At 43.8% G+C, this 13,792-nt stretch overlaps 1 protein-coding gene across 2 annotated transcripts in view; it reads right to left on the bottom strand.

The window, feature by feature from the left end:
• Positions 1-1,891: 1,891 nt before the first annotated feature.
• MDN1 (midasin AAA ATPase 1) overlaps positions 1,892-13,792 on the bottom strand; it is a 143,740-nt gene continuing 131,839 nt past the window's right edge. For both annotated transcript variants that reach the window (XM_070796075.1, XM_019967352.2), the window contains exons 92-102: positions 13,163-13,364; positions 11,898-12,068; positions 10,687-10,850; positions 9,900-9,989; positions 8,692-8,807; positions 7,720-7,894; positions 6,522-6,595; positions 6,318-6,432; positions 5,227-5,290; positions 4,141-4,283; positions 1,892-3,366 (exon numbers count right to left, since the gene is read on the bottom strand). In XM_070796075.1, coding sequence (XP_070652176.1) covers positions 3,178-3,366; positions 4,141-4,283; positions 5,227-5,290; positions 6,318-6,432; positions 6,522-6,595; positions 7,720-7,894; positions 8,692-8,807; positions 9,900-9,989; positions 10,687-10,850; positions 11,898-12,068; positions 13,163-13,364 — 1,503 coding nt within the window. In that variant the 3' untranslated portion in view covers positions 1,892-3,177. The remainder of the gene's footprint in view (positions 3,367-4,140; positions 4,284-5,226; positions 5,291-6,317; positions 6,433-6,521; positions 6,596-7,719; positions 7,895-8,691; positions 8,808-9,899; positions 9,990-10,686; positions 10,851-11,897; positions 12,069-13,162; positions 13,365-13,792) is intronic.

The following is a 13,792-nucleotide window of genomic DNA, read 5'->3' as shown; positions in this document are numbered from 1 at the left end:
TATTTTGATTATTTTCATCTTCTCCCTTTACTTGTTAAAAATTTTTCATTGTTCATGTTTAAAATATTTACTCCACCTAGAATTTTGTTTTATAGCATATTGGGGATATAAGTTCTTTTCCAGTTGTGAACTATAGTTTCAGCACCATTTATTAACCATTCATTCATCTTCCTGTGGAGAAGGCAATGGTACCCCACTCCAGTACTCTTGCCTGGAGAATCCCATGGACGGAGGAGCCTGGTGGGCTGCAGTCCATGGGGTCACTAAGAGTTGGACATGACTGAGTGACTTCACTTTCACTTTCATGCATTGGAGAAGGAAATGGCAACCCACCCCAGTGTTCTTGCCTGGAGAATCCCAGGGACGGGAGAGCCTGGTGGGCTGCCGTCTGTGGGGTCGCAGAGAGTCAGACACGACTGAAGTGACTTAGCAGCAGCAGCATCTTCCTGGGCTTTGTGATGGTCTTGGTAAATTCTTTTAGGGTCTGAATAACCCTTACAGCTATTTCATCCAGGTTTCTGTTGTGTTTTCACTAAGCAGTAATACTATCCTATAGTATCTTGGAAGTGTCTATTTGTCTATGACCTTTAGAAATGTTTTGTCATTTTCCTTTAAATCATCTTAGAATCTTAATCTATAAAGTAACGTGAGAACAGACATTTTTATACTATTTCTTCTTTTCATCCAGAAACATCCCCTTATGCCAGACACTGGTAATGCTCTCCTGAGTCATATATGCCTTCTGTTCTCAGAATCACTCTTAGGGTAGGAAGACATAAGTCCAAGGTAGTATTATAGATGCTGTCAAGGCTCCTACCATGGGAGCACATTCTTCTTCCAGGCCTTATCTGAGCTAAGTGTTCATCAGAAAGGCAAAGTGGGTAAGAGAATTCCAAAGAACACATGGAACACTGGCAGATTCTAGGGCTCCTGTGGTTTGCTGTGAGCAGATCAAATAGTGTGGTGAGGATGCTGGGAGAGAAGACAAGGGAGCTAGGCCAGGAAACAACAAATAGTACCTTCTTCACAGGAATTCAGAAAGATCTCCAAGGATGCTGTATGATGGAGTAAAGCTGGCATGGTGATTAGTAGTTTGAGCTACATTTTAAAAGAGATCCAGCTGCAGTACAGTACAGAGGACAGCAAAAGGAAGGGGCAGAATAAGATAAATGTCTAGAAGTGAGACCTGACAAGATTTGGGGTTTGGATGGAGATGGGAGAGCAAAGTGAGGCAGACGGAAAGGCTGAGTTCCACGTGAGACTGAGCGAGCAAGCATCCACAGTAGCTGCTTCTCAGTGACTCAGGCATGTCACGCTTCCTAATCAACCCCCTCAGTTCCTGTGTCTGCTGCTGTGCTTCCTAACCTTTTCCCATCACAGCACAAACTGGAAATGACACTCCTCAGTAACCTGCTTACTCAAATTCTTCTCGATAGCTATTCTAGGGCCAAGGGAATCACTCATGTTGGTATACCAACTGGGATGCTCCAGCTTAGCTGGTCTTGTCAATTAAAGGGAGATATGATGGACTGCATCACAGTCATAATGTGGGTTGTTACCTCCCTGCAGGAAGGTTAAACTTCCGGCCCCACAGAGGCCTTTGGCTCGTGATACATCGCTTCCACTCAGAACTCATCTTGGAGTAGTACCCTTACAAGCCACTGTGTGCGTCCACCATCCTGCCCTTCTTCTGCCCTGAGGCCAGCATGCTGAGGCTCACCCACCACAGACGTGAACACAAGAAACAGACCCTGGGGCTGTTTGAGGGAAGCCACTGAGTTGCAGGGTCACAACACACAGCATCAACTAGTGACAGCTGCCTGATCCAGCAGTCAAGACCCCTCGCACACCTTTTACACTCTTGTCATATTCCATTAAGAATGGTCATAAGTGACATCAACCGTGGTATACTTTTTAATACTTTTCAGAATACAAGCTGCATAGCTTTTTAGAATTAAAAAAAAATGATATAACTTCAGGTACATGCTTTAGGACACTTGGTTAAACAACAACAAGCAATCTGTGTCTTTGAGGACCACCTCAGAAGGGTGGCACACTTCACAGTGTAACTGTAACACACATGGAGATGGACGATTACATCCTGGCATGTTGTCTACCAAAGGACATTTGGACAGGCAGAACTTAAATAGAACACAGCACAGTTTCAAGTATTCAAGCACTGCTTTTTGGCCAAGTAAATAAAAAACTGCTGAAAAACCGCTGGTGGATTTCTGACTGGGAAAAGAGGTTTGGCTGCTCAGTTCTTCTGACACAGCACTTCTTTTCCAGGATGAGCCTGGCTCAGTTCAGCTTGAAAGCAATGTGAGGAATGACTCTTCCTCTTAACTGTTAAGAAAAAATGAACTAAAGAAATAAATTACTACAACAACAGGAACTGTGGCATTGAGAGAATGGAATAAACAAAGGGAAAATCATCTTTCCATCATTGCATAGTCTCCCGAAGCAGCAAAGGTGAAGGAGCACAGGGAAAAGCCCCTTCCTTCGTACACGACCCGAGGGTCATTCTCTGAGGATCTGGGCTCCCATAATGTCTGGTTGCTTTATGAGAACACACGCAGCATGAGGTTCCTCCCCTTGGAGAGAAGGTAGTTCCTTTCACAAGAAGCATGGTAAGAAAATACACTGACTCTCTAAAAATAAACTGGAGCTGTCTCAGCCATTTGACGGCTTTTGGGTACACACTGCGGACTTAGCAAGGCTAAGCCATAGGGCAGGGTCAAAAGGGAGACTCCCTTTATTCAGTCCTTTGTCCAGAGGTCTGGCACAGTCCCATGTTCCCGGCAGCATCTCCTCGAAGTGGTGTCCAGGGTCACTGTGAGGGGAAAAGGCAGCTGGGCCCAAGGGTAGGGTGCAGCCTCCTCTTGGGCCAGGGCTGCCCCAGGTATGAGACTCCTGCTGCTGTTCCTTCACTGCCCCAGGTTTGTTATAAGAACCGGAGCCCAGGCACAGCAGGGAGCATAAAGGCCCTGAAACCGAAACTTATGTTGCGATAATTTTTTGTAGCTATTGGGTGAATGTTTATAAATCAGGTCTAAGATAAAATACCATTTTCAAGCTAGGAGTTCAGAAACAGTTCTCCAGAAGGGAGCTCCTGGCAAGCAGTGTGACATTCTGAGCGCAGTTAAAAGTCTCATTTGGGACTGTGTTCCTCCTGCTCTATGCGTGGTCAGAGGCCGTCACCAGCTCAAACCACTGCCTGAGAGCATCGCTGAGTGTCTCGGGAAGTGCGTTCACGTCGCGGAGAATTATGTAAAATGGGAATGGGAACTCTTCCATGTAAGATCGGATTTCAGGCATTTCTCCAGGCCCTTTAAATATCGGTACCTTAATGTCCAAGATAGAATCCTGGCAACAGAAAACATTTTGAAGAGAAAAATTAAATCAGCTCTTTTATGATCTCTTTTGCAGACAATAGGTTCCTGCATATAAAAGTAGCTCTTATTAAGGAAGAGGCAGATCTCTTTCTGAGTATCCTTTCCAGGCGAATGAACACCGAAAGGGAGGCAAAGGGGTAGATGAGTAAACCTGATTGCCCTATGATGGTGTTTCCTATTCTATACTTGGAATAATTCACGTTAAGTCTTCAACTTGCTATTTAGGCCTTAATGTGACCTGGAGAGATGGGACTTCCCCTGGAACAGAACTGCTTGTGGATACCTTTCATGTAGCCACCGATGCTTGCTCCTTTGAGGAGGGCACTGCTGAGATACAAGTACCTAGGAAGGGCTGGCTATGTTTCCAGCGGATAAGGCCTGTCACAAAGGCTGCAATGCCTGTGGTGACGCTGTGCAGAGGGAGATGACCCTCCAGAGTACCAGTCATCACAGTGAGTGGTTCAGAGGATAGTCTCTAGTATGTATGGCTTCCGAGTTGTTACCTACAACCTCTCCGTGTTTGTCCTTTGCTGCAGAGTGGGAATAACCATGCCTACATCACCGAGTCATTGCGCAATTATATGAGAACATACTATAAGATGCCTCAAACAGCGCCCTTCAGGATGCCACGAGTGTTAGAGGAGTTCTCGGTATGATGGTGAGATGCAGGCCATTTTTCAGATAGAACAGCTTGGAGGGAATTCTCACTTTATCTCCAGAAAAGTGGCTGTTAGTAGTCACTCACCCGTGAACTGGGATTGTCCAACACAACAAAAATAACAAAGATGTTAGCGTTCCGGGCGGCCTGAACTGCTGCTAGGACTCTGTCTTTGCCCTCAAGGAAAAGGCCGCGTCCATCCGAGACCACCAGGAGGAGCTGGGCGATTTCTGGAGAGGAACACATAGCAGGAGGGGAAAACTCAAACAAGGCGAGAACTACCATGGTAAGACAGATTAGGCAGGCTTTCTCTGAACTAGTAAAACCAAACAGTTCTGAAGCTGATGAATTCTGGCACAAAGAGGGTCTCCAATTAGATCTATTACTTTGAATGTGTGAGGCAGACACAAGGCTGTGCAAACAGTTCTGTCAACAAAACAATTTCCCGATAGTGTTTTGGGGATATGTCACATTTAGATCAACTTTGTTGTAGAACAACATGTGAGAATGAAAACACATGTTTATGGATATAAAGTATACAAAGAGCAGTCCTGAGCAGACCACTAGAAGAAAGTACCCAAATCAGAAAGGTGGAACTGTATCTTTCAGATTTCTGTCAATTTCCTGTACCTAAATTCTATGTTTTTTTTTCCCTTCAAATTGACTCATTTAAACAAAACTTAAATAGACTAGACCTCTAAAATGAAGAGTGAATAAAAATGTTTAAAAATTTTTAGCACATTATATTTTCAGTGAAAATTAGCAAGTGTTGAGAGGCGTGAATGACCTGCTTCAACAGGTACAATCAGAATGGAGGATTTAGGAAAGGGTTAGAACTGGTGTGCTGCAAAAGCCCCAATCAATCACGGATGGATCACCTGGTTTCTAAATTACACTGTCCTCTGCTTTCCTTTGTTACTAAAATATTACAGAATACTCTTTACATTTAATTCCACGTACCTTGCTCCTTCCTTTCACAAATGAACTCAAATCTACCAAATAAAAAATTGCATGAATGTTTAATACCTCCCATCATCCCCTGTTCATGTCTTTTCCTATTGAGCATACACTTGCAAACATGGTGATGGGTACACTGAAGTGAGACAAGCAATTTGCAAATAATACAGGAGCAGAAAAGTGTTTTGTTAACAAAGACCAAAGAACACAGCTTACCTGGACTGACGTTTTGCGAGAGTTGCTGAGCGGCTGCAAACATGTTGGCTACAGACTCTAGAAACTAAACCAAAACCAGAAATAGACAATTAGAAAACTATTTAACTCTTTCCATTGTCACAGAGACTGAAATTACATCTGGCCCTTAAGTGATCATCTCAAATCTATAGGAACCAAACTGTCCCTTCCAGTCACCCGCAAAGGACTGACAAGCCTTGCCCCTGGCATTTGCCTTGGGTGCTGGCATTTCAAGCCTAGACCTGTATCCCTGGCATATACCCCACTAGCGTTCTACTAGAAACCCCAAAGAGGGGAAAAAAAACACTTAACTCTGGGGGATAGGAAGTCAATAACTCCCCAAATGAACCAAAGAGCTGTCTTTCAAGAAAGGAAAATAACTGAGCAAAAAAGGGCAAAAAACCCCTCACAACATGTGCATAAGGAAGGAAGTTAAATTAAGACAGGAATCAGGAGAGAATTCCTATCCCACGCTGTTCTGAACTCATGCCACCCTGAGCAAGTCACTAGCTTTATTTCACATCACTTCTCTAGGCTAAATGGTGGAGAGAAATTGGCCTTGACCCACTTGATAAGCGTACTGGGAGGTGGTTCATTTTCCTAAAATGCTCCGAACTGCTCAAAAAAAGTAGGGAGCCAAAAACTCAATGATGCAAAGTGAAATGATCTTTGAGTAACAGAAAAAGAGGTCACATGGTATTTAATAATGGAAGCCAAAGGAGATTCTATTCCAGTGGTACACAATCTGAGGTTTAGGACTATTCTCTATTGTAAATTTTACCATATTAGGGAGGAGAGAGTCCTAAAAATTATGTTTTTCCTATACCAGAAAAGGGCTTCCCTTGTGGCTCAGCTGGTAAAGAGACTGCCAGCAATGCGGGAGACCTAGGTTCGATCCCTGGGTTGGGAAGATTCCCCTGGAGAAAGGAAAGGCTACCCGCTCCAGTACTCTGGCCTAGAGAATTCCACGGACTGCATAGCCCATGGGGGTGCAAAGAGCTGGACAAGGCTGAGCGACTTACACTTTCATACCGGAAAATAACTTCAGAAGACATGTGATCTCATCAACTTACCTGAGCAATCTTGGTTTTCTTTTGCTGGAATTTGCAGAGCCGCAGAATCTGGGACCCTGAGTAGTCACTAAACTGTTCGTGGAATGGATGTAATAGCTTTACAGACTCTCCAAAACTTGGAGGAGAAAAACCAAACAATGGGAATTACTTTTTGTCATGGCAAAAAAGGTTGGGTTTCCCAAAGGGATTAAAAGGCACCTTTACCTGCATACTGCAATCTGACCAACTTCCAGAAGGGTTAGAGCATTTCCAATCACAGCCAAAGACTCAAAGGCAAGCTGTAAAACAGAAAACGGAGGGTTGAAGGCATCAGGGTATTCTTGACACCAATGCCTTTCAACTCTTTATACAACAAGTCCCACAGGAAACACTATTTCTTTGGTATGGCACACAGGGGAACACCATCAATATGGCTGTTCACCAACTCAGAGGCCTTGGTAGTCTTCGGCCCTGACTAATGCCACAGGCACCAAACCCAGTATCTGTTATAGTAGTAGGAAAGGTCTGCTTTAGCATTACCCAATATAAGTGATCTCCGGAAACTTGGTCCATAAATTATGGTTTCCCCCTGCTTTTTTGACTACATAATCTCTCATGGATAAAAGATTTTATTAGCCTATTTATTCTAATCTATGCATACATGATGGTATAGTTTTAGAATTTAAATTCAACTGAAAAGAAGATATTTATAGCAACTAACACCTACTGAACATGTATCAAGTACCTGGCACTGAACCGAGTGCTCTATATATGTTATTTCATTTAGACTTCATAACAACTATGAGTTTGAGTTAAGTATTGTTATAATCCTTTTTTAAGAAGTAAAATTACCTGCCCAAAGTCATGTACTAAGTGGGGAGTTTAGACTTGAACCCAGGTTTAGATGGTATGCTTTTGTTTCCCAGCAAAGTGTAAGTATAGACTTTAGGTTCTGCGGAACCTCCCACCACTCTCCATGTCCATGACGGTGGGTGGGGTTGTAAGGAACTCTACCCAGGCTCCTAAGCCCTGTTAATACTGACAAAACACTAACTCTACACAGACTTAAAGAAATGTATACTGAAGACTTTTTCTTAGAAAAATCAGAGATATTCAGATTCTAAACTGTGCATGGCCTAAAACACTACAGTGCATCATGTTTTGTGGAAAATAAACATTGTTGGATTGACTTACCCTGCAGCTAGACAGCTGCACAGCAAGGCTAAGAAATACAACAATCTAAAAGATCTACAGTCTAAGAGACCACAATCTTAGGGACATCCTGAAATTGCTTTCGAACTGTTTAACGTTCAGGTCTTCTCAAATATGGTATCACATTCTCAGAACTAACTGGTATTCCAAAGTGCTTTCTGTCCAGATACGTTCAGGTGGCCCCAACTGTCACTGCACTGCTACTCCTTACCTGTTTGGTGTGGTTGTCCACCATGCTGGAAGAGTCATCGATAGCCAGACAGATTTGATACTGCCGTTTGCTAGGCTTGGTTCTTCGAAGCCAAATCTTGTCTTTCCGAAACTGGCTGGCAATGTATGGAATGACCTTCCGCATGTTCAGTCGCTTCCCAGTTCGATAGTCCCCTCTATTAAATTTAACCAAACAGAACAAAGATTAGAGCTAAAAGCACAGTAACAGTACCCGACAGCCAATTACACCAAATAACCAGTATCCTGGCACAATGAAGTATTACTGTCAACTGAGACTGCCTGGATCTTCTTGATCAGCAGCAAACAGATATGTATGTGGCAATAATGATTAGGTCCTTTTAGAAAATGTAAAACACTTTTTAAAAAAGGAAAAAAAAAGTGTGCATTGACTGTTAAGTGTTGGATTCTCTTTTCTGTTCTAAAACTCTGATTTTGGGCACCCCTTTGGACTTTCCTGGTGGCTCAGATGGTAAAGCGTCTGTCTACAATGAGGGAGACCTGGGTTTGAGCCCTGGGTTGGGAAGATCCCCTGGAGAAGGAAATGGCAATCCACTCCAGTACTACTGCCTGGGAAATCCTATAGACAGAGGAGCCTGGTAGGCTACAGTCTATGGGGTCGCAAAGAGTCGGACACGACTTAGTGACTTCACTTTCACTTTGGAAAGATCTAGGTGAGTGATGCGTGCAGCAAGTGAGTGACCCAACATGTAGAGGGTGAGCAGCACACACCCCCAAGGTTCAGCTAGTCTCCTCATCCGATTAACTAGTCACAGAAGCTTCTCTGTAGAGACAACAACATGGCAACAAGGTAAGGACGCCACACTGGTGCCTGTGCAGCAGGAATGGCCACCTAGACGCCAGCACCACAGCTGGTCGGTCCTAGGCTCAGCAGAAAAGGCGATGCTGGCATCTCCTCAGGGAGCCACGAGTGCCCCCAGTGCAGAAGACTTACTTCAGCTTGGCGGCCTGGGTTGGCTCCAGTATGAGACGAAGCTGTTCACACAGCTGTTGCGACAGAGGCGCAGTTAAGACCAGGTAACTCTGCCACATCTCTGCTGCGGCCTTCTCCTGTGATGACAATATGCAAGGTGCCTTTAGAATGTCAGAGCCAGGCAAGGTCATTACAGCAAGATGAGGGCTTGAAGCAAAGCAGAAGAAAACAACTTGCTTCTCTTGGCAAGCTGATTCACTTGGTTTAAAATGTCTCCTCTTCCACCAAAGCCACTAATTCACAGTTCCAATGAGAAAGAATGAAATTTCAATAAGGCAGTAAAAGATTGGAATTCATGACCAGATCAGTGCCTTATTCACATCTCCTATGAGGGGTACATAATGTGTACCCTTCACATGGAGAGGGAGCTGTGATGGTTAACTTTGGTGTCAGGAGATCCAGCCACTTAAATCATGGGTTCTCAGGGTCTCGTTTCAAAAGCAAAAGTGACAAGGGCAAATCTCTCAAGTAACACCCTTAACAGTGTGCTTATTTCCTGGGTACAAAGCTCCATTTTTTTTTTAGGTCAATTATGGCACAGCAATCATTACATACATGTGATGAGAATGATGGTAACAGATATATTTGTGTATACATATATACAATAAATTTAGGATGCAAGCTCACTAAAAAGGAAACTTTTGGTTAATCTACACTTCCACTTTACGTCAGCTGGCAGTGCTCCTGGTGGTCTATTCAGAGAGTGACATAGTATTAGACTTTTGTCTCACGTCTCAACCACTGTCACCTCCATTACTTCCATTACAGAGTGAGGAATGGAAGTTAAAAAATGAAACATCAGTTTTTGTTTTAATTAAGCTGTACATCTAGTGGCAAAGCAGGCTTTAAAATTATATTCTCCATATACTGGACTTCCCTGGTGGCTTAGATGGTAAAGTGTCTGTCTACAATGCGGGAGACCTGGGTTCAATCCCTGGGTCAGGAAGATCCCCTGGAGAAGGAAATGGCAATCCACTCCAGTACTACTGCCTGGAAAATCCCATGGACAGAGGAGCCTGGTAGGCTACAGTCCATGGGGTCACAAAGAGTCGGACACGACTGAGCGACTTCACTTTCCTTTCCTTTACCAAGGTAACTGGAGTTAAGAACCTATTAGGTTTGCTGCATCTTAGAAAGTCAAGATATTCAGTAAAAGACCAGTGACTTACTTCTTCTGGGTTTCCAGATTCATGTGGTTGCCATGTTTCCAGCTGTCTCTCCAGCTCCTGTCTTAGCTCATTGACATCTTTTAAGAAGGGCTAAGAGGGAAAAGTCACAGATAGAGGAGACCCAGGTTGGAATCACTAATTTATTATCCTTAGTTGCCTTCTTCCCTGCAGTATGAACTCCCACAGAGATGCAAAACTTGAGCAAATTTAATGGCACAAAAGATGCCAGACAACTATTCTTCTCCTTCCCATTTTTTTGAGGGTAAGATGGAAAAAGGAAATTCTGAACATTAATAAATCCCAAAATACCTAGGAAGGTATCAATAACAGAAATGTTCTTTGATTAATCTAGACTACTATTAGGTCAAACAGTTTGGGAAAACTCAGTTAATTGGCTCTTCCTAAATGAAAGCATTAAGTCAAAAATGCTTACTGCTTAACCAACATAAACTTAACTGAACCGCAGGCCCCTAACACAAGGCTGGTGAATGTTGAGAAGAGGGCCAGGCCCCCCACCGTGGCCAGGTAAGGACACAGACCTCCCACAGCGACTCTAGGATTGGCTGTTCGAAGTGTGTTATCTGCTCAGAGAAGTGCTCACACACCTGCCCAGTGTGTTACTTGACACACTCAGAAGTGTGTCATACCAACAGTACTCCTTGAAAGATCAATATGATATGAAGCCCCCAAACAACCAGATGCTTATAAAGTTTTTAAGAATTAAAAGTAACTTATAATTCCATATTGTCAACTTATTAAAGTGGTGATCTGTTAAAAGTTTTAGGACCTGGAAAATCGTGTCCACAAGTAACTGATGGGCTGTGTGAATGGTGGAATCTCGGCTTCTCTCTGGTTTCTCATTCTCTGTCTCCTCGTGTGATGGGTCTGTCCTGGGGTGTTGGTCTTCCTCTGTTTTAACAGTTTGGGTCTCCATCTCCATCTCTTCAGAGCCTGTTCTCACAAGGACCGAATTTTACTTACCATAACATCAGAATGAAGACTGAGCCTTCAGTCACATGTCAATCTTACAGTCACTCAGACCTCCCAGCACATTAACATGTCAGCTCCCTGTGTTCTTTCTCTCTGAGACAGTCATTGCCAATTCGCACTCCCTTAACTCCCCTCTCTCTCCACCCTGTTGTGTTCTGGGGAGGGGAAAGTAGGGGAAACTGTTTAACCCTGACAAGCCTTGTAGAACTGTGTGATCCATTAAACTGTGTGCATGCAGAACACTGATAAAGATAAAAATTAAAATCATGGTTCCATCTTATAGATGAGGAAGCTGTGGCAAAGACAAATAATTTGCCTCCACCTATAAATTAAGTAAGACAAAGTCTGGATTTGAATCAAGGAAGAGCTAATCACAGAGCTATGTCTTTACTGTCCCATAATGGCAGTCTGTGATTCTAACGCCCCTGAGAAGAAGCAAGAAGAAGAAGCAGTTGTTGAATTTAGCAGGTTATTTTGAATTTGCATTTATTTCATTGCTGATGTTCTCTTTCCATGTGTGTTGAATACATTAAAAAAAAATGAACTGCCTTGTAATAGCACTTGGGGTCGGTTATGAAATGGAACAGTTATAAAATGTAAGAAGTTAGTGTTACTTTCTCACATGCATTTCCCTAGTTCTTTAAACGTTTTATTGCATTTTATGCTAACATTGCATATTTTATAATTAAAAATACCGTTTCTCTAGTAATCAAGAATCTCTTCTGGTTACAACTGGAGTATGTGCACTGTTCTGTTTTCTTCTACATATTTAAGAAAGACTGCCAGGATTTTGTCTGGAACTTGGGCTTCTCCGTGAATGTCAGTGACCTGTAACACCACTCCCCCACCTTTCTACTCCCAAAGGAAGTATGTACAGGGGAGTTACTATGGACACATGAGTATCTAAGTCATGGGTTAGGACGTAAAAAGAACAGACCAGGCAAGACAACAGCACAAGAATCAAGGAGCTTAGGTGGGAAGGGGGTGTTCACCACAGAACTCACTCACCTGGCTGGGCCGTACTCCCCGACTTGACCTCCTCTGGCTTCAGTGGCTCTGTGTCTACCGCTCTGAGCTCCTCCTGCTCCTCCGGGTCCACAGAGGTATCCTCTACCTCCTCCTCTTCGTGAGCCTTGCTGGAGTCCTTTGCAGACTGCTGCTGCTCTGTGCTGGCCACATCTGCCAACAAAGTGCATACACATAGAAAGCTTAGCTCTTTGCAGAACAGAGTCATTGAGAGTGGGTGTGCTTTTGGTCAGAGATTCTACCACTGACTAGTTACGTGGCCTGGACACTGGACACAGTACTTGGCTTGTGAGCTGCTGACCTAAGTGTCTTATTTCCCTGCTTTCCCTAGAAACTGTAAGGGTATGGTGTAACCGTACATGTGACCACAGAACAGGATGTTCAGCTGCTGGGTTTTTATTGCTATGATCAGAGACTGAACCAGAATAAACGTGCTGAGTGCATGACTCAGAGCAGCTAATGGAATTATCCTCATTGCCAAGTCATGGGTGGAGAAACTGAGTGATGAAGTATAACAGCGGAGGGTAGGGGGCACAGAAAGACAACGTGGGTATCCCAGCATCGTGACCCTGGACAAGTCCTTAAACCTCTTTGGCCTCAGGATGCTGATGATAAAATGGAGGCATCCTAGCTCGAGATTACTAGAGGAATCAGGCTGCAAAGCTCAGAACAGTGCTACGCACAACATAAAAGCCCCATGTATGGCAGTCATCGTCGGTTCCGCTTCATTTTTCTTAAAGGTGGGGACAGGAAGAGAAGAGAGTAATCCACAGGACAGCAGTCTTTTCTGTGTCATATTATCAATACCAGCTTACGTTAGGAACGAAACAGTGAAAAGTCACCCAGAGAGCTCGGAGGGGAGACTGAGTGATGACTGACTTCCTATACTGAGATCTTGTTTTCTTTGTCACTAACGCTCTAAACCACTGCAGAGTGACGGTGAAGAAACGTCTGCTACTCAGACCCCTGAGACCAGTGCTGGGTTTGGATAGCCAACTGTCACCAATAATATTTAAAAGGCTTCACTAGACCCAGAACCCTGAACACTGAAACCCTGCACTTGGCTACAGATACCTTTATTTCAAAACCAAATTGTATATCTGCACAGTTCTTATTAAAAGGAAACTTGTTTGAAAGGTCATTTCCCCTGCCTCTTAAGATGACTTTGTAACAACACCTGGCAGACACACAGTCAGCATAGGCGCTCACAGAGCTTGATGAGCGAGGGAGGGCCCCCAGCTCTGTACCGTAGGTCTGTGCATCGTAGGGCTCACTGCCCTGTTTGATGTGCTCAAATGCTTCCGCGTCCTCCGCCTGGGCCTGGGGCTGGGCCGGGTCCTGCTCCGCACGGCTCTCGGTGTCCATGGTCCTCAGCCTCTTATGCACACGCTCACTGTGATCACCCAGGGAGCGTTCGTTGTCGGCCTGCCCAGGTTTCCGCTTAAAACTCTGTGGGAAATATGAGGAAATTCATCAGAACTTTGTAATACAAAAAGAATAAAAATAACGTTTATCCTCAGGGGGCTGATTAAATTAGGTACAGCCATACAAGAGTGGAATTCAATGCAGCTGTTGATAGGAAGATCTCTACACATACAGAGCAATCTCTATGATATACTTTTATATCTGAAATAAAGGCAAAGAGACACTCTCTCACACACAGGTGCACACACACAAACATCCATTCATATGCTACATATGCAGTAAATCTCTTAGAAGACAAGACTGGTAGTACCAATATGCTCTGAGGACAGCCCCTTGGGTGGCTTGAGCACAGGGATAAAACGGAAGCTTTCTAGGGCATTGGTTTCTATAGACTGATTTTGTGTCACGTGCATAAATAGCACCTCATTTTTAAAATCTTGTTATTTAAAACA

The sequence above is a fragment of the Bos indicus genome, chromosome 9 (assembly GCF_029378745.1).
Source record: "Bos indicus isolate NIAB-ARS_2022 breed Sahiwal x Tharparkar chromosome 9, NIAB-ARS_B.indTharparkar_mat_pri_1.0, whole genome shotgun sequence".
Classification (NCBI taxonomy): Eukaryota; Metazoa; Chordata; class Mammalia; order Artiodactyla; family Bovidae; genus Bos; species Bos indicus.
The sequence above is the reverse complement of the archived record's forward strand: the minus strand, read 5'-3'. Positions and strand labels throughout refer to the sequence as shown.